General features: G+C 42.0%; 1 protein-coding gene across 3 annotated transcripts; it reads right to left on the bottom strand.

Moving 5' to 3' along the window:
• Positions 1-5,017: 5,017 nt before the first annotated feature.
• Hsd17b7 (hydroxysteroid 17-beta dehydrogenase 7) lies at positions 5,018-19,097 on the bottom strand. 3 transcript variants are annotated; one of them, XM_040738801.1, is made up of 9 exons: positions 18,709-19,097; positions 16,988-17,191; positions 15,547-15,639; positions 14,233-14,347; positions 12,207-12,498; positions 9,868-9,972; positions 9,618-9,674; positions 8,646-8,744; positions 5,018-5,821 (listed from the first exon to the last, which is right to left on the bottom strand). In XM_040738801.1, the coding sequence occupies exons 1-9, from the start codon at positions 18,741-18,743 to the stop codon at positions 5,808-5,810; spliced, it is 1,014 nt and encodes a 337-aa protein (XP_040594735.1). In that variant the 5' UTR covers positions 18,744-19,097; the 3' UTR covers positions 5,018-5,807. The 3 variants fall into 3 exon arrangements, with proteins under 3 accessions (XP_040594735.1, XP_005071538.1, XP_040594736.1); XM_005071481.4 differs by having other exon boundaries at positions 12,304-12,498; positions 18,709-19,049; XM_040738802.1 differs by having other exon boundaries at positions 16,988-17,270; positions 18,709-18,822.
• Between the last annotated feature and the right edge of the window lie 1,802 nt (positions 19,098-20,899).

Below are 20,899 nucleotides of genomic sequence, written 5' to 3'. Positions count from 1 at the left end.
CCCCCTGAGAGCATCCTCCTCTCTTCTGCTAGTCATGCCAATGCACATCATCAGCATGGTGCACATGAAAACAGACCACCCAGCAGGGAGCACACGCAGGAGTTTCTCAAGTAAGAAGCCACCAGCAACAGATCCCAAGCCCTTATCCACACACAGCAGAGCCATTCCTTCAGTAGCACCTCACTCAAGCCCTATTGACCTATAGCCTGGGCCCTAATCCTGCAGGCACCCTCAGATGGCCTGACCCTGAGGCCCAGGTAAGGGTGACCTGCCACCCATCCCGGACTATACCACAAGTCCCACCACCACTTACAAGTGGCTCTGTTTTGGAGTGGTTGGTCTGACTCTTGTTTTGGTGGGCTAAACTAAATTATCTCACCTCGGTCTTCCTCTTCACTTTGAATATAAAAATCTGGAAACTGTCATGATTAACTCACATTCCATAACATCTTTTGGGGGGGGGACCTTTACACTGCGAAGGTAGCTATGAAAACAGTCTTCCCTTGTCTCTGTTGTTTTTTTATACCCTGAGTAGTTTATTTTAAGCATATTTAAACACAACACAATTAACTCAATCCCGTGGGTACAATAAAGGGCATGTAAATAATGAGGGAAAAAATAAGCTAAATAAAGATTCTATGTCACACAGCAAAAATCTCTATAAAGGACATGTGGCACTTTCCATAAAGACAGGTTCTGTAGGTTAACTGAGAAAAACAAGCTAATGATAAGACTCAGGGGGAGATCCAGTGTGGTCTCCACCACAGTGACCAGGCTATTCACCAGGTTCACTTCCAACCTTCTTCAGGGGTTAACAAGTTATGCATCCCCTACTTTGGGGGAACAACCCTGTGTACTTAACATTCCAATTTCCCCTAGAACTTATCTGTGGGCACACAAAGACCTCCCTGCCTTCTACAGCATCTGATTTTATTCATTTAACTCACAATCCACAGAGACCTACCTCATCCCTTTTTTCAAAGATACTTATACTATCACTTTTAGTGTATTTTATGGAAATGACATTATTCTTTGTCTAGCACCCTAAAGACAGGATAAACATGCTTGAGTTTTTTGTATTCTCCTGCTGTGACTGGACAAAGATGCTGTAGTGAACAGTGTTTTGTGGGTTTAATCCCTCACCTGCAATCCTGCAATTTTGAAGGCCAAACAGTTAAGAATGCGGAACATCCTTCACATGTTTGGCAAACTCTGTTGGCAGCTAAACTCTAGCTGAGCTGGTGTGAGGCTATTTATAGCTTTTATACTGCTTTAATGTGAATTCACACATCTTTTTCGCTGACATACAACTGGCTTTGATTATAGGTTGTTATCCCAACTCCCTTTAGTGCTGTTACAAAACATACTGTATTGTGTGCATCAACTTATCCTTCCAAAGTACAAAGCAATTTTAATTTTGAGGTATATTTAGTACCAAGGGTTTCCAATGGGTGACAGTAACCCTGACACTTTATATATATTTGAGTTATATCTTGAGGATAAATTTAGAGATGCTGAATTGCTAAAGGCACATGTACTTTAACTTGTGATAAACATTGTCAAATTGTTCTTCAAGCATTAACTTGCAAGTTCAGACAATAATGAGAAGGACACATATTTATTAGTATAACATAATGTACTAAAATTAGAAAATAACAGAGCCTCAATAAACTCTAGCTTGGTATTATGACTATTATTCCAAATCAAGATAAATTATAAGTGGTTTTAATTTTGGTATAATAAAAAAAAATCAACTAACCCTGAAAGAAACATAGCATACTTTTATTCAAACAAACACTTGTTCAATCAACTGTTCATGCATTTATCAAGAGCTTAGAAATTGCCAGTCATTGATTGAAAGCTAGAAATACAACTATGAGTAACAACAACAGAAGGTCTTGGAGCTGATCCTTTGGTATGTCAAAGGACAATAACAACAGAAACAACTACAAATTAGATAAATAAATGGTTTGTAGGCAAGAGCTTCATTCTCTATTAATTAAATCATATCTCTTATAATCAAAGGTTGAAAATCAAATAGGAAAGGGTAAGATATATAAACACACAGCTTGATGCAAACAGGTAATTTTTAAAGCACCCTCTATCAATACAAGGAAAATCAACCCTAGTATATATCTCTCAGAAAGGAGGCTTCAAATGTGCTTAGGATCCTCTAGGTAGGATAGGAGGGTACACTCCAGGTTAGCCTGGAGAGGAGCAGGAAGAGGAAACAGGGCAGCAGCCTGCTTCTAGATGTCTATCAGGAGGAATCTTATAGGGAAAGAAGGAAAGCACCTGGTGATGTGCACAGGTTTCAGCTTTATCACAATTTTATTTTTCCCCCAAATTAATATTTTTTAACTTGGGATTCTTCTTATATTTTTATGTGCACGAGTATTTTGCCTACACATGTGTCTGTGCACCTCTTGTGTGTCCAGCACCCCAGAGGCCAGAAGAGAACACCGGAGCCCCTGGAACTTGAGTTACAGATGATCGTGAGCCCAGATGTGTGTGCTGGGACTTGAACCTGGGTCCTCTGGAAGAGCGGTCAGAGCTCTTAAGTGCTGAGCCATCTCTCTGGACCTCAAATAAATGTGCTGTTGATAAGGATGATAAAACCTGAGGGGGCATGATGAAATTTTAAATTCAACTTTCAAAGACCTCACTTGAAGAGTGAAGAAAACAAAATGAAAAACAAAACAAAACAAAACAAAAACCCTCCAGTTGGCAACTCGATGCAGCACTCCTCCCCAGGGAATCAACCTCAAGGGAGGAGATGGACTCTATAGCCCTGAACTCAATACGCCCAAGCATGCAGAATAAATAAATAATAAAATAAATTAAGAATAAATGAATTAAAATTTTGAACCTAAAACCAGAAATGGACATAGAACAAGAAACACTGACTGAACACGAGACAGAAATAGAAGAGTGAAATTAGAGCAGAATGAAGGCTGATGGAGAAATGAGAAAAATTGCTTTCAATAGAGCAGTGTGGCCCTCCCACACAACACCTGCCAGAAAAGCACAAAGAGAGCAATCTCCAGTGTTCCAAAGAGGAAACACAAGCAGGCATGATGTGAAAGAAAATCCACAGAATATTCCAGGTAGAAAAGATCCTGGGCCATAAATAAAACCCAAAACATTTAATACAGAAATAGGATTCAGAGTATTCTGATGACACCAACATGAAACTAGAAAATCCCAATCGACTGCCAACTTTGAAAAGAACTATTTATTTTCCTGTATACAGGTGTTTTGTCTGCATGTATGCCTATGTGTCATATGCATGTCTGGTATGCATGGTGGCCAGAAGAAGGGCATTGGATCCCCCTGAAACTGGAGTTACAGATGTTTGTGAGCCACTGTGTGGTGCAGGGAATCGAACCTGGGTCCTGAAGAAGGGCAACCAGTGCTCTCAACCACTGAGCCATCCCCCAGCCAAACACTAATCTTTTAAATCTCTAAAAACAATATGAACACTAAATAACACTTTTAATAATTCATAGAAGGAAATCTCAACAGAAATTAATAAGACAACCCAGGACCTAAAAAGAAGAAAATAAAAGCAAGGCAGCAGGTCAGCAGACATGGGATGCAGTTAAGATGCTGAAAGGGGCATTTATGTCATCAATGCTTACACCAGCCATGAAGAAAAACTTCTTAGTAAGTAACCTAAGTTTCTATGTCAAGAAACACAAAAAATGGTTTATTTTAACCCTAAGGGAGAAAAAGAAGATAATTAAAACAAGCATAGCTAAAATCTCTATGGAAAATATATAAGCAACTGGGGATTAAAAAAGAAAAAAGATCAGTAAGGCAGAAACATGGGTCTTTGAAAAACACCAGCAAAATGGGAAACCTCCTGCACTATTGGCAATGGAAAGATACCAGCATCAAGAACAAAGTAGAGGGAATTACTAATGCAGCCAGCAAGAAGAAACAATGCATAATCTGATGTTCATAAATTGACAACATTGGAAAGGGACATGTTTTTCCAACTCAAAAATAACCAAAACCTAAGCTATTCTTCTCTCTCAAGGCCAGTTTAGATTATGACTACCCAGCCCCAGGGCCCATAATCCTCCCCATCCCATCCTGCAGTGCTCCATGCATGCTGTCTCCTGGAAATGCTGGAGCAACAGAACCGACTGTCAGAAGGGCCGTGGTCAATTGGTGCCTTATGCGCAGAATCAGGACCCCGGCACTCTGGTTTACTGACTGCTAAGGGACTCCATCATTCTCTACAAAATGAGGGTGTTCACGGTCCACACAGACCGTCAATTCCCTCCTCACTGTAAACCCGTGAGTAAAAGAGCAAAGAGGTTTCACCTTATACAATAAATGTGAGCTCACTTTGGAGAAAGAGCCTTTTCCAAACGGGAGTTCTGAGTGGATAAAGAATGAACCAAGCCCCGCGCAAGCTCCACCCTCATGTGCCAGAGATGGGGGAGGGGCGTGCACCCATTTTTATCTGTATTTTTCTAAAGGTTTATTTATTTATTATATATATACAGTGTTCTACCTGCATGTATGCCTGCATGCCAGAAGGTACCATATTTCACAACAGATGGTTGTGAGCCACCATGTGGTTGCTGGGAATTGAACTCAGAACCTCTAGAAAAGCAGCCAGGTTCTTATTCACCAAGCCATCTCTCCAGCCCTCATCTGCATATTTACAAAAAAAAATCTTTGTCAACAAAATTAGAGAAACTCTAATCAGAAAAATTCCATAGCATAAGCTATAGAGAAATCATATTTATGTTTTTTTGGACTTTTATTAAAAATTTTACTGACTTTATTATATCCCAAGTGATTAGGATGGCTTTATTCATGATAAAAATATCTAGCCATCTTTAGCATTCTGCTTCATAGCAAAGGATGCTCAGGTAAATGGCTCTTTAAGTTTTACAGAGAAAACGTTTGAAAAATTTATCATATAAACTGACACATAAAAATTAACTATTTCCTTCTACTTCCATTGTTAACCAGATGCCAGCACATGGCCTAATAGCAGTTTCTCAAGTTTTTTTTATTGTATTGAAACATGAATATGAATAATTTTTGCTTTAAATTTAATTTCAGTGAAATACTATCATGATGATAGGCTGTTCTTACGAGTACGTCTGAAGATGTTAACTAAAGATTCGGCTCCACTACCTGATAAAAACAAAACTGCTTTTAAAGAGAAGAAACAATGTATGTGGTCCAAATGCATTCATACTGTGCTCCTGAGATTGACTGTGTGGACAGTCGCATGGGGTGGACGATCCTGTGAGATTATCCAGAGCAGCAGATGAAGAAGACAACAGAGAGTAGGAAAACCATCACAGAAACAAGAAAAGAAGCTAGACTTGCTGGGACTGAAAGGAGGTTCAGGCTGCACCTGTGGCCCAGTCACTCAAGTCTCATCACTTGGCTCCAGGTAGCAGAATGCTGCATGCAGATGCTCTGCAGGAAACTCTAGCAATCTGAAAGGACACTATTGGAGGGTATTTACTTGGTTCCTCTATTTTGCCAATCCTTTCTCATACATGTGTACATGCCTGCACAAGTGCACACACACAGTCTTGGAGATCATTCATTCAGAAAGGTAGCAGCAGAGATCATCATGGCTGATGGTTTACTACAGATGCACATCATCGCATCATCCAGCACGTGGACAGCCACACATCCCGGGATGTGCAGCGGGTACCGGATGCTCTGGAGACTGTCAGCATCAGCTCAGGTGATCTGATTTTTCCATGGTGATCCTAACTCGCTTTTCCAGGTCCAGTAAGGTTTGGTAAAATTTCTCAGCAGTGTCTTCATCTATGTCCATCTGGAAAACAAGCACAGATAGAGATGACTGCAAAAGAGAAACAAAACAAACAGCATGAACGTAAGAGATGGGGAGTCCATGGATGTAAAAGAACTGGAAACTAGGGAGGGGCAGATGGGGCCACCCAGGGACTGCTGGGAAATACTGAGGGCGTTAATATTCACAGAAACTCAGCGCTCACCAAATCTCCTGCTGCTTGCAAAGATATGAAATGCGAGTGTCTTTTCCTACTGTTTCCTAGCACCCAACCAACTGCTAAGGAAAAGGGGGAGAAAGGAAACCTACAGTCTGATTTCCTATAGATGTCCATCCCCTTCCAGAGTGCTTCTACGTGCAAGAAACTGGAGAGTTTGTCTTAAGTCACTACTATTTTGCATTCTTGCTCTTCTTGCAGAAAAATCTCACTTTAAAAGATGGTAAGAACCACCTCTGAGCTCCTACAGCTAGACTTTCTTTTTTCCAAGTCAGCAAAATGGGATCTTCTTAAAACCAAAAAGCTACAGATTAAGGAAACTTATTAACATTTTGGCCATAACAATTATTCTCATTTAATCCTGCTCTTCATTTTGAAATTGGAAATGTTACAGATCACTCCTGTCCAATCTTGCCTATGTTTTTAAAGGTAAATTTGTTCCTGGACAATTCTGCATTCTTATTACATTCATCCCCACTCACCCCTACTCCCTCTTCCTGCTTTCACACGGGTCTGTCTCTGTGTTGTGGCATACTGGGTTTAACCGGGGTGGTCCACATCTGCATGGCTGAGGCAGTCCACAGCAGCATGGAGCACTCACCAGTGGACACACAGCGAAGACAATGACTCCCTCCCTCAAGGTCCATCACTAGATCCCCCGTCCTTCAACAGAGGGAAAGCAGATTTCCTCCAAATGAATCAGAGGCTAAAATTCTATGAAAATTTATGAAATGCTTGGGTTTGTAAAATTAAACATTTTCCCCCCTTGAGGAGTCCCTGTAGGGTTATAAGATAGCAAATTTAAATAATTTAAATAAACTCTGAAGGTCCTAAAGTAATCTTATTAAATTGCAACAGAGTTTCCCAAAATGTATCATTTTAGATGTTAAGGATTTGAGTTAACTCCAACTTGAGTTTTAAAAAAACAAATAAACAAACAAAACTCAGAGCATGGAGCATGATGGTACTTATCTTCAATCCAGAACTCAGAAGGCAGAGGCAGGCATATCCCTGTGGCCAGGCACTACAGGCCAACCTGGGTAAATAACCAGTTAGTGAGGGCTAACCTTATGTCATCTTAACACAAGCTACAGTCATTTTGGAAGAGGGAACCTCAGTTGAGGAAAATGATTCCACGAGCCTGGACTGTGAGCAAGACTGTGCTACATTTTCTTGGTTGATGAACCATGTGGGAGAACCCGCACACAGTGGGCAGTGCCATTCCTGGGATGATGGTCCTGGGTGCTATCTTCATAAGGCAAAGTGAGCAAGCCATCGGGGACAAGCCAATAAGCAGCACCCTCCATGGCTCTGCTTCAGTGCCTGACTCCAGGCTCGTGCCCCGGCTTTTCTCAATGATGGGCTGTGATGTGTAAGTGTAAGATGCCTAAATAAGCCCTTTCCTCCTCAAGTTGCTTCTGTCGTAGTGTTTCATCACAGAACAGAAACCCTAACTAAGCCAGAGTTCCAAGTAAGCCAGAGTTCCATGGTGAGACCCTGTCTTAGAACAAAACAACAACAACAACAAAATGCAATAAAGAACAATTTGCAAATACCAAGACCAACAATCAACCATGTCACCTCTACACCACTTAACTGTTTCAACAACTCAAAGCCATTTCTGGGTTAACATACTGTGGAGAAGCCAGCAAGAGAATGACGAAGGATTGTTCAAGTCTACCTGCCTGGGGAACCATGGAGAAGCCAGCAAGGGAATGACGAAGGATTGTTCAACTCTACCTGCCTGGGGAACCACTTCTCGAAAATGCTCTCAAGTCACTAGTATCCAACACAACATGCTTCCGAAAAGATGAAAGGCAGGTTTTTACTAGCAGGTAACATGAGTAGCAACACACAACAAGGCTGGCTGTCACTGGACTCATGCTGCTGCCAAACTGACAGAGGCCGCTTAACTGCCTCAATCCAGTTGTACCAATGCATCCTCAGCAAAGCTGGGCAGAGAACAACAGGAGTCTACTACATTATACCTTACCAGTGACAAAGCTACAGCATGCTCTTGTAGTCCTAAGTAGATGTTCTCACTCTCCCCCACTGTAATTCTATATGATTTTTTAAAAAATAAAATGATTTGATTTTCCCTATTCTACCCTCTGCCTCTTCAAAACATCTGCCTAACAAAGGTGATAATAACCTCAAGCAGAATGAACATTCCAAGAGATGTTAACGTCACATAGAAAAGACGCTCTATGTTCCAGACAGCTCATGATGGATTTATTAAAAGTCTCCACATGAGGCAGCATACAAGGGATGCAGGTATGATCCCTCTTGCAGAGCATATTCACTGACAGGGGCAGCTGAGGGTGAGTGCTACAGAGATTAGGAATGAGAAATCCACAACAGGCCATAGGGCCCTGTCTAAAGAGACACAGAGAGGGTTGAGAAGATGAGACCTGAAGGATGAACAGACATCAGTAGGAACACACTAAGAGTGGCTTAGCAGGAAGAACATGCCCAAAGCTCTGACACAGGAGGAAGCAGAAAGCAATGACATGAACCATGACGTGCCAGGGAAGACTCAGGTACAGAAGCTGTGGGGCTCACTGGTCAGCATCATGGGCCCAGTGCCTCAGACTGGCAGCATCTTCCATGTGACAACACAGACGGACTTACCTTTTGGTCCTTGACATAATTGGTCCCGAAGCCTGTGGTGGAGCTCAGGTATTTGGTCAGAGGATTGAGAGACTCGGGTTTCTGGTGGAAAAGCCACACCTGGAAAGGAAAAGCATATCAGTGACATTGCTGCTGCCCAAAGCAAGTGGCATTTGCCACCAGTACTTTACAAAGGTCTCTGTGAAATTGCAAGATTCCTCTCAAAAAGCACCAGTCAATCTAAATGTGTTTGGAAATTGCTGTCGTATTTTGAAGGGAGAATATAAGGCAGCCTGCTTCACAGTAGACTTTTGAGAGCTAATCTAAGCAAAAATAAATAAATAAATAAATAAACCCAGCCCATCTTCTCCCTTAATTCCCGCATAAAGTCATGTCTCACTCACTGGCTTATTTAGTGTCACGGTTAGCACACAGCACATCCCAGGTCGCTGGGACGCTTTACCAGTGAGAAGATGCACGTGTCCAGTAGATGTGCACTGCATAAAAAGGAAGTCGCCTTCCTTTTCCTGTTTCGCAGCCACTTAACTAGCATCTCCGGGAGTAACCCTCTCTTCTATCATGTGTGGTCATGCCAAAAATGTCTCTGCATTTAGAAGCACATGTCCTTCTCTCTTACATGGAAGCATGACATACAGAAGTTTTCCCTTGAACGTCACACCTGCAAATTTTCAAATCTGTGTATACCGAGCTGTTTCACTTGCTTTTGAAAGTACAGGACCCCATCTTGGGCATGAGCTGTAACGGGTATGTTCAGCTTTTAATTAAAAGACAAACGCAGTAGAATGCGGTCTTTATAATTACAATCTATACCGTGATGAATGAGAAGTACATCTATCTATCTGACCCCCGTGAAAGGGTTGTGACTTGGAAGCTGAGAACCACTGCCTTACAGCTGTTACCCCAACACTGCTCACTGCCTTACACATTCCATCACTAAGTCACTTTATAGGCTATGAAACTCCAGCAACGTACCAATGCCTCTGCTCCATTGTACGGTGTCAAGGTGAAAGCGTTTGCAAAAAAGCGAAGCTGACAAAAAGAAAACAATAGGTATTACGTGGCTGTTCAGAGCAGGAACAAAAAGTCAACTTTTTCATTTAGATTTAAGAAAGAAAATTTGCATCTATAATTACAGCATATCATATCAAAAGCATCAAGTCAAATGGAAGTCTGCCACTTAGAGTTGAACTCTGAATTTAAGTAGAAAATGTTTACCACTTACCAGCCACATCACTGGCAGGAGCAAAGTCCACACAAAGGGAGGCAGAATTCCATATGTCAAATTGGTCAATACTACCCCCGGGCATATCACACTGGAATACAGACCCTGGGAACACAGAGGAGAGTAGCACTAAGATTTTAATTAGATGCATATTGACTCAGTTCAGGGATGCTCATTAATGAAAGACACACACACACGAGCCAGAAAACTGGGGAATGGCAAGTTTGTGCTCTCAGTTGTCCTTGTCCCTTAGGAGGACCATTTAAATCTAAAGTCACTTACTAGGATCAGGAGGCAAAAGTTAGCAAGATGAGGTCTATTCTCAAAACTTTATAGTTTAAAGACAAGCCAATCATGATGACGGGAAAGGAAAGGGAGGTCTGATTAATAAGATTTTCTATTACTGGCTTAATTAAAGGTCAATTCATCAATCCCAAGAAGTATATAGCAGCCTTACTGGGGTTAATTTTTGCCTTCAATTAGTTTCTGATTAATTAAATACAGTGACCAAATTTAAAATACATGCTGTTTCCCTATAGCAGAGGTTCTCAACCTGTGGGTTGCACCCCCTATGGCAAACTTCTAACTTCAAAAATATTTATATTATGATTCATAACAGTAACAAAATTATAATTATGAAATAGCAACAAAAATAATTTCATGGTTGGGGGTCATCACAACACAAGGAACTGTACTAAAGGGGTCGCAGCATTAGGAAGGTAGGAACATAGCTGAATTGAATGCTGTTGACATCAGGAGGAACAAAGACCTTCAACTCAAGATCTCCAGCCAGGTCCTTAGTGAAGGACTGATCACTATGTAAGGATCTATCATATATGTATATATGGCTCTATAAAGAAAGCCTCAATTAATATGGTGATTATGGTAGTAATAATTACCCTGTGCCAACCATACTAAGTTCTACGGCTCTGGAATTAATTTTACTACATTTTATATTCCTTTTAGAGTGACTATTTTAACTCATTCTTGCTACTTTAATCTCTTGCTCTCTCTGGGTTTTTTTCCCCTTTTAAATAAAAAGTAGGACATGGTCATTCCTCTAGCCCTAGCCCTTATAAAGAGGCAGAATTTTGAATTTGAGACTCATCTGAACTACATAACAGTCCAAGGCCAGTCAAAGTTACATAGTGACATCCTGTCTCAAAACACAGGAGCTTGGTTGCTCTGGAGTGTAGCTCAGGTGGTGGTGTGCACCACCATCAGCTACATACCAAGTCTGAGGCCAGCCTGGGATCTACGAGATGCTGAAGAGAGACAGAGATACAGAGAAAAGACACAAACCCATCACTGGAGAACTGAGGTCATTGCTCAAGCGGTAGGGCACCAAGTGCAAAGCCCCAGGTTTGACCCCCAGCACCAAAAAGACAAAAACAGAAACACACAGACAAATAAACAAACAATGAGAAATCTGTTCAAACAGCAAACTAAAACTATGGAAGATATGATTAGAAATGCTTCCAACGGAACCCCAGTGTAATTCTTTCTAAGTTTTCCTTTCTTGGGAATGCCGAAAAAGAAAAATGGTAGGCTGAAAACAAATTCCGACAGACTTTAAGACAGAGCTGTGTCAGCTTAATCACTCTCACTGTCCTTTTAAAAAGATAAAATCCCACACCTTGCTTGGCAACTAAAATGTAAATAAAATCCCAGAACCTTTTATGCTTGACATTTTCAGCTTGACTCTGCCTTCTAAAAGGGGCGTGTTGACAGGACTTGGATTTAAAGATCCCAAAAATTTAGAAGGAAACTCATGGTTGGACCAACACACTGACTCCAAGCTGTAATGACAACCAGAAAAGGCCCAAGGGAAAGACAAGAATTCCTGTTAAGATCTTGGACCTGGGCAATGAGTTAATACACAGCAGCCTTAATTCTAGGCGACCACAGTCAGTAGAAGCCAGCATGAACAATAAGGATTATTTCCCTCTTTATATAAGCTATAACCTCACAGAGCTCCAGAGTCTCATCATCACCTTCCAGAAGGTTTATAACATCTGGTTGCCTTTGAGTCATCCACATGACAGAGGCTAAAAGGCACGAAGCTTAGTAGAGAATAAGTCAGTCAGCCTGGCACTCCGCTGTAATGTCTGCCATTCACAAGTCATGTGACATTGCATACACGACCCCACTTCTCCAAACTTGAGTGTTCTCATCTGAAAACCACAGTGGGGAAGACACTAAATGACATCACAGGAGAAGAGTACAGAACGAGAAGTACTTAGTGGTTGTTCTGTTAGCAGAGGTCAGAGTTCCTAAAGAATGCAGAACGGTAAATAAACGGCATATTGCTAAAAGGACTGGAACTGTTTCTCTCTCACCCATAGGGCTTTTGTTACAATGGTTAGCGGAAGCCAGACATGCTCTATAAACAGTGACTCTGATGGTTAACTTCTGCATCTCTGACAAGGGCCTTGCCTTCTGGTTGAAATTCCTGTTCAAAGCCACATTCAGAAGGTCAGTAGCGTATTTGGAAGAGCTGTAGGGCTCCTGGCCTTTGGTGTGCTGGATGTCCTCAAGACTGAAGTTAGATTTCTTCGCATTGCGAGAGGAGGTCCAGATGAGCTGAGAGGGGCTGTCGCTGTGGCAGAGAAGAGGTTCCAACTCCCGGATCTGAGTGGAGACACAGGATAAAAGATATCACAATCCACTGAAGGGTATATGCCAACAATCCAAAACTACTGGGTATGTATGCTTGAATTCAGGAAGTAAAGGGATGAGGATAGGGCGAAGAGAACAGGTTTCTTACGTCGCAAGAGGAGGAAGCTAAAAAAGGCTTACAGGCAGCAATGAATTAGGGTTAGAGGCATCAGTATTCCCTCATGTTGGACTGGCTACAGACATGTATGGATATGCATACACCCAGAAGTTAGCATATACACATTTATCTCCTTGGTTCATTAGCAGAGAGGGCCGAGAGCTATTCACATCTCAGTAGCAACAAGCACCAGATCTTTGTTTCTGATAGCAGTTCATCTTGGCTTACATAATGAAAGATAAAAATAAGAAAAACTTGTAGGGATAATCATATAAATACATCTAATCACCATTCTGTGACATATTTAATAAGTAGTATATATTACAAAAACTAAAGAGAGGAGAAATACCATTTTTGTTTGTCTTGTCTGTTTTTTGGGGTTTTGGTTTTTTTGTTTTGGTTTGTTTTGGTTTGGTTTTTCAAGACAGGGTTTCTCTGTGGCTTTGGAGGTTGTCCTGGAACTAGCTCTTGTAGACCAGGCTGGTCTCAAACTCACAGAGATCCACCTGCCTTTGCCTCAAGAGTGCTGGGATTAAAGGTGTGCACCACCACCACCCTGCAGGTTTTTGGTTTTTGTTTTGTTTTTGAGACAGGGTTTCTTTGTGTAACCCCCTGGATGTCCTGGAACTCACACTGTAGACCAGGCTGGTCTCAAACTCACAGAGATCTACCTGCCTCTGCCTTCCAAGTACTGGGATTAAAGGCGAGCACTATCACCACTTAGCTGAGAAATACCATTTTTAAATGAAAAACTTTAATATAGAAAACATATAACCACAAGTCTACATAATTACAAAATTAATTGAATTTTTTAAAAAATGGAAGAGAGAAATTTTCCTGAAAGAAAAATTCCAAACAATTTCTATAGATAATCCATCTTTAGGAAGTTGAAGTTCAACTCCTTGTGTATGGGTTACACACAAGAACTTTCTTCTGAACACTTAGTATGGAAGAGGGAGCATGGCTTCACAGTGGGGAAGCCTGACAAACCACCTCAAGCCAGGTTAACATGGAAAGGTCTAAACTCTACTGTCGTCATCATTCTTCGGCAGGCTCTCACTTGCAGCAATCCTCCTGTCTCAACCTAAGTGTTGGGATGTAGGTGTGGGCCGTCACTTCTCAGGTACTATGAAAGCTGTCCCATAAGCATGAGCTGGAGGCAACATCACATAACACTCTAGATAAGTCACGCATCTCATGCTGAATCTGCTATATGTGTCTAGAATTGTACTTCCAATTATGGACACTTAAGAAGAGACCATGATAATGAAGAGTCAACTCTGTATCAGTGTCTAATAACAGTATGCTTACTCTGTCAAGCCCAGTTTGTAGAATTACTTAGAACAGAACTAATGTGCTTTTTTATGCTGTTATGTACATTGTTTCTAAAGGTGACTGGGTGTCCAGTAATCTGCTTCCTCCATTCTCTGGGTAAATCACATTTTCAGAGGCGGGTGAACACATTTAAATTCTCCAAGATTTAATGTTAACCATAAACTAAGGAGCTTCACAAAACAGTCCTGTGTCCATGCATGCCCTCCGGATCCAGTAATAAGTATGGAATTAGTATGACCCAAGCCTTTTTTTACCAGGATAAAGTGGCCAAAGAGATTGGTTTCAAACACCTCCTGGAAACCGTCAGCAGTGACCTTATCATTCTGGGTCAGCAGTCCTTCTGCTGTAGAGAACATATGAATCACATTTCTGAAATAGCAGAAGAAAACAGCACTTTTAACTGAAAATACTAAAGATGTTACTCATACACACACATACACACACACACACACACACACACACACACCTTCTTTGATTCTATAATGACAAAATACCAATTTCTTGGACACTGTGGGTATTAAATGAGTTACTAATGCTTCTTCCCCCAATTCACAGGTGTACCTAACATGCTTTTCCTCTTCCCACTACCCAAACAGATCACATGTAAACTATCAGGCAATCGCAGCTATGCCGATGAGAAAAAGTCTTCACCCATATCAAGTGTTTAATTACTGAAAACAATTTAGTCAGGTCATCTTTTTCGGTAGGAAGTCTAAGAGCATCATTCAATGGACCGTCTAACAAAGTGTCTTATTTATCAGCTTAGTAGCAGGATTTGTGCATGCTTCGTTTTTTCATGGAAGAAAAGTAAAAAGAAACTGGATATGAAGCCCACATCAAAAAGCTCTATGAATACATGCATTGGGTCACAAACAAGACTTATTTCTAACTCGGGTTCATAGTGGTTAGATAGCTTTGGAAGCCACTTGTGTGTACTGAGACTCTCTCAGGCAGACGCTGGTTCTCTGCATGCCCTCGGTTTACTGGTCAGCATAGCTGACACATCTCTAGGCAGCCTGCTAGGTGCTGGAGGCTGTCTAAGAATGTCACTTTCTCCAGAAAGGCTCTGCCGGCAGCACATTCAGCCAAACCAAAAGCTGATGACATGAACCACCTAATGATATGGAATGTTCCAGAGACTTAGAACATTATAAAAACCATGACAGCGTGCAGTGTTCTCCACAAAGATGCGTACTTGACTTGCCTACTAAGGTACCAACTCCTCCTTTCTATACAACTTCATCCTCCTCAGCATCCCCTCACTCAACACACACACCAAAGGCAAAAGGAATGCCTTCCTTGAAATCAGCTCATCCGGCACAGTGGTTCACAACCTTCTTAATGCTATAACCCTTTAATATAGTTCCTCATTGTGTGGGGACCCCCCCAACCATAAAATTATTTTCATCGCTACTTCATAAGTGCAATTTTGCTAGTTATGAATTGCAATATAAATATCTGATGTATGATATGTGACCCTTTTGAAAGGGTCATTTGATTCCCCCCCAACACCCCAATAGGTCATGGCCCACAGGTTGAGAACCACTGGTCTAGAACATGAAAATTACCTTGAAAAGATGCCAGAGAAAAATGCTTTGATATTTAACTGGGGATTGGGCATGATCCCAGCGTTCAGATATAAGTAGTCTAATCTTTGAAACCTGCAAGCAAAATGTCAAAATGACATTATTAGAAAAGATGACACAGAAGGTCCAAGGACAGAAAAACCCTTTGTGAACCAGGCTATGACATCAGTGTTGAAATGGTTCTTTCTCAACAGCTTCTCCAGCCACAATGAGTATCTTTGCTCTGGGTGGTTTTGGTAGGCTTTCAAGATAAATCACCACAGGAAAATCCAACTGTGGCCCACCCATTAGGCACTGAAGAACTTTCTATAAAACTCATCCTTCCTCTCTACCCCCTCCTCCTTTTACAAAGTTACTGTACTTTTTTTTTTTAACCAGCTCACATCTTCCATAGTTGACAAGTTAAATTTACACAATGTATAGCAGGCTTGACTGCACCTATCAGCGCTGGAATCTGGATAGCCTGATATCTACCAAAACAGAAGACCCAAGTGGAAACCACTCAGTGTCCACAACCAGGAGTTACATATTATAAATTGATTAATGGTCACTCTCATACGCTGAAACTATACATGCCCTATGGGGATTAGGTATTCTCAGTGGGCTTGCTCCAGAATACATGTCATGGAGTAACTGAGAAATGGGGACTTGGGTGAGCTTTTTCAGTTTTGAAATTCCATAAGCCTTAACAGAAATACATCCCTTTGGAAGCAGGATCAAAGCAGGCAGTACATGCTCCCACAATACCCAGGCAATATCCATGCTGAGAGTATCTCCCAGAATTCTAAGCACCACACTGTGTTTTCTATGTAACCCAGGACAGATCCACAGCTAATAAAACTGGACCTTGAGATATATACTTGCCTGACAATACAGATTATGCACCAGCCTTTCTTGATCATACTATATAATAACCTTATGGTCCAAATTATTAAAATGACTATTTAAAGTAATGACATTGTTGCCACTATAACCACCATTCATCATGCAAGTGAAGCCAGTGGGACCTCAGATCAATTGTTCTATTAGCTAATTTACAAACTTCAGTTATAGCAACTTATTTTGCTAGGCATGAAGAAGCAATGCTTAGTAAAATGTGGAAATGAACTCTGGCTTCAATCAAACCATATAATTAATTTATTCAAAGATGAAAGGATTGGCCTAGTGTCTCTATCTAGATAAAAAACAGCTTCAGTATTTCTTGTGAGTTCCACCCAAAGAGAACGCTGTAGGCGGAAAGACCTGGTGCCAGACATAATGAAGCTTTTGCCAACTGGGCTCTGAGGTCATTCTGTAGATTCCCTCCGCACAATTCATTTTACAGGACACCCATTACCTTCCCGTACCTCACTGTCCTTTCTCGTTCGATAAATGTTATGCTGCACTACCACACGAGAAAGCAAGCTGTCAAAAGGAGACCTACTTCTGTTTGACTTCCTTTGCACCCTGGACCACCGATCGCAGGCTGCTGACATCCATCTGCACAACGCTGACTTCGGCAGAGGGGTGAGAGGCCAGGAGGGCATCACGGACAGCTCCTGCTTTGCTCAGGTTCCGACACGCCAAACACAGGTGCAGCTCCTCATCTTCTGCCAGCAGCCGATTGCAAAGGGCGAGCCCAATGCCACTAAGAAGACAATTCAGGCACAGGGCAGGAGTTCATCGACATGGTTCTAAATTGAGGCATTTCTCTCTGGTTCAGAAACCTGATTGTGTCAACATGAGCTCCAATGAGAACCCCACGCAGACAGAAAACACCCAAACACCATGTGAAGGATGGAATCCCCCACCCCATGAGTCATTTGATTCGGCTCACATCTAGTTGCTCACCTCTAAAATAGTTCAGTGACACAGGGTAGGGTGCAAAGTACCTGTTAGGTTGTAATTTAATACATCCCCAGCAATGCTGTCAAGAGGATCGTAATAGCTGTTTATTATCTCCCCATTCTCTTGTGCTGCCTAGGTCCCTCAAAACCAAGTGTTCTTGGCATTGTAAACTTGTACTCAGTGCAAGTGGACAGAAGGTAGGAATACAGTCAGATGGAGGAAAGACAGAGAAGCAGGGTTGAGCATAGAAGTCCACTGAGGCTTTAGATACACTAGGTCAGAAAGAACAATATCAAAGTGCCCAGCAGGTGGGGCCAGTTGCTGGTAGCAATGACATCCTGGATACTAGCAAATTCTCATGCAGACAGACTGCCAGCAAATAGAACCCCCAAGTGAGTCTGGAACTCACATAATCTGGTGGCCCTGCCAGGAGTATCAGACATATAAGGGCCTAATCATTCTTACTTCAAAATAGCATACCTTTAGTATAAATATCCAATTGCACATACCACAATGTATATCAAAGAAACACAAGATCAGGCCTGACTTCCGTATGCACCTCCCACATAAGAACCACCAAAACCAATTGACCTAAAAGAAAGGGCAGACTAACCAAAAGTTCAAGAGAGACCCCTCCTACACTGGCTTACTTAATATGAACATGGCTAGATCAGTGTTAGTTTCTCAAAAATATCAATGTAACCAGCTGGGGTAAGGTTGGACAGTTTCGTCCCCTGCACATTCTTCGTGAACAAATAAGAAATCTAGAAGGCAATAAAGTAGGCCAAGGGTCAATTGAGCAAGCCTGGAAAATCTATGAACTGGTGACTGATTAGGGAAAGCCTTAACAGGAGGCGACTGATCGTTCTGTATGTTCCTGGGGAGTGTATGAGAAGTGTGCTGCAGAAATGCAATCTCCCCATTCTCCTAAAATTCATGGATGCTGACATTTAAACACCGCGGTGTTAGACACACCGCGTGTTTAGGGTTAAAGTGAAGTGGGGGTACCTACAGAAACTACTGGAGCCTTGTCACTGATAGGGAGGTGGCGGAGTCTGAATGGAACCGCCAGGTCCCTTGAGAGCACAGCAGGCTGATTAGTAACTGGCGCTCTAGTTTTCCTTTCCACTGTCATGTTTAATTCAAAGCACGTGATACCAAGCACCCAGAGAGGCAAGCATGACCACGCCTCTTGGGAGGCCCAGAGAAGGGTAGAGCAGGTCTCCGCAGAATCCCCACCTAAGTGAGTCCAGGGTCACCGACCCGCGTTTCCCCGCACCCGAAACTTAGCCTCCAGGGTTCCGTAGGAGGCCTCACCTGCTCGCCCCGGTGATCAAAGCCACCTTCCTCATCTTGCACAAAGCGCAGCAAAGCTAATCTGCCCAGGCGACCACGGCCGCTTACAGAAGGGACCAGGATCCGCGCCCTTAAGCACCACGACCAATCAAGGCTCCGCCAGGCCCCGCCTCTCCTTGCGTCATCCGTCCCCGCCTAGGGCAGCCAATTGCAGCCCGGCATCCCCTCTCCACGCCGGGGCCGGGTGGGGTGAGATAGGCCGAGGGGCGGAGCCCCGTGACACAGAGGTCCTAGCCAATCCAGGCAGTCCTCACCCTCAGTTTGCAGGCGGTGTCACCGCGAGGCGGGGGCGGGGTGAGGCGAGCCGGTGGGCAGAGCTGAAAGCTTCTGGGGAACCCTGGCAGAGGGTAGGGTGCAGGAACCCAAATCCAAGGTTACTTAGAAAGTATAGATCCATCTTCCGATCCCTCTTTCAAGCATGATCTCTGAGAAAAGGAACGTGGATTTTTATTGTGCTTTATTTATGTAGAGTCACGGGTAAATTAGGAATTTTCAAGCTCTGAATGTGAAATGGAAATGAGAATTTCAGAACTCTTAAAGGAATGTGTGCTGTCATCGCCTTCAGTGCCTGCCAGGCCTCTGTAAAGGTCCTTTTTTTTTTTTTTTTTTTTTGTCGCCACGCCATCCCAGATGAGTATTTTGTTGGAGGGGGTGCGGTGGGGGAAAAGCTAGTTAATGAGGGAAGGAAGGGAAAATGCATTCAAATTACAGCCCTCAATTTTTATTAAGTTCAGTTCCTACATAATCACCTTGCACAGCTCTTATAATCCTTATTCTAGCTTTCGCTATTTATAGCTGGTTAAAAGTACTAATACATAGTAGAACTGAACAAACATCATGACTCTTTCAAAACTGTAATGATTATGAATCGCAGTGATCCTAAATGATTGAGATCCTCTTTTCTGGATTTTGATCTTGATGTTTTGATAAATGGTACCAACTGACTCCTAAAAATTAAAATGGATTTTTTGATCAGTTCTTCAAAGATGGTATCTTAACAGTATTTTCTAAAAGCTTTGAAGCTAAATTCTTCCTAATCTTGAGGTTCTTTGCCCAAAGGATCCTTTCTTCCTTTTTTTGTTTTTGTTTGTTGGAGACAGGGTTACTTCGTGTAGCCTTGACAGTCTTGGAACTCGATCTGTAGACCAGACTGGCCTCGAGATCACCAAGATCTGCCTGTCTCTGCCTCTAGAGTGCTGGTAAGGGGTGTGCCACCTTGGCTCCAAATGATTCTTTTTAAGCCCTGGAGATTAGAAGTGACATGTAAGAGAGCATCAAGAACTATGTGGCTCCCAAAGAAAGCCCATTTCTTTAAAGAAGTCAGCAAGCATGGAGTCTAAGGCCAAGCAGGTATATCCTAAACGCACCCTAAAGTAGCTCTGAAAGTGGCCCAACACAAAACTGTAAACTTATTTAAAATATTATGAGGCTTATTTTGAGATTTTTTAAAGCTATATTGTGTAGTTCTCATCGTGAACTTTGTCCATGAAAATATATCACAATGCCAGGTTGGATGTATCAGCTAGGGACAGTCTCAGATGAGGTACTATAGGACCAGTTTTGAATTGCATGATTCCCAGAAGACTTCAGAAAAAGTCTCTCCTCCTCTTTCACTTCTAGGAAATCTGGGTGTTTCCTTTTGTTCTACTAAAGTTGCTGCTTCAAGGCCCTGTGACCTTCAAGTGACAGACTGAACTGTTAGATTAGAATGTTTTATTTTTAAAAAATAATATGTCATAGGGAGGACACAACCCAAAACCAATTGAAATAGATTTTAATTCATATCTGAGTGAGTTGTTTTTGTTTTTTAAACATTTCAAACTACTCATCTTGAGTATGTGTTTTTCAAGGGCTTCTTCTGTTGGGTTCCAGAACAGTGTGTACACAGTGAGTCTACCCATTACTGACAAACTTTGGTATATGAGCTGAATAGTAGGTGTACCAACTCTACCATTATTTAGTCTCCATACAGTAAATGTGTCTCTACCCTAAGCTCTGGCACTGATCTCTGGCTCTTTTATCGTGCAGTAGATAAGGATGAGTGAAGTAACTTTTGTTCCAATAACAAAGCTCCATCCTTGGTCCTTATAAACTTTCCCAGAATTGAGTCTCTAAAATTTTCACCCCTTTTCCCTGGAAATACTGCATTCAG

The sequence above is a fragment of the Mesocricetus auratus genome, unplaced genomic scaffold (assembly GCF_017639785.1).
Source record: "Mesocricetus auratus isolate SY011 unplaced genomic scaffold, BCM_Maur_2.0 Super-Scaffold_100676, whole genome shotgun sequence".
NCBI lineage: Eukaryota > Metazoa > Chordata > Mammalia > Rodentia > Cricetidae > Mesocricetus > Mesocricetus auratus.
Note: the sequence above shows the minus strand (reverse complement) of the source record. Positions and strands in the feature narration are given on the sequence as shown.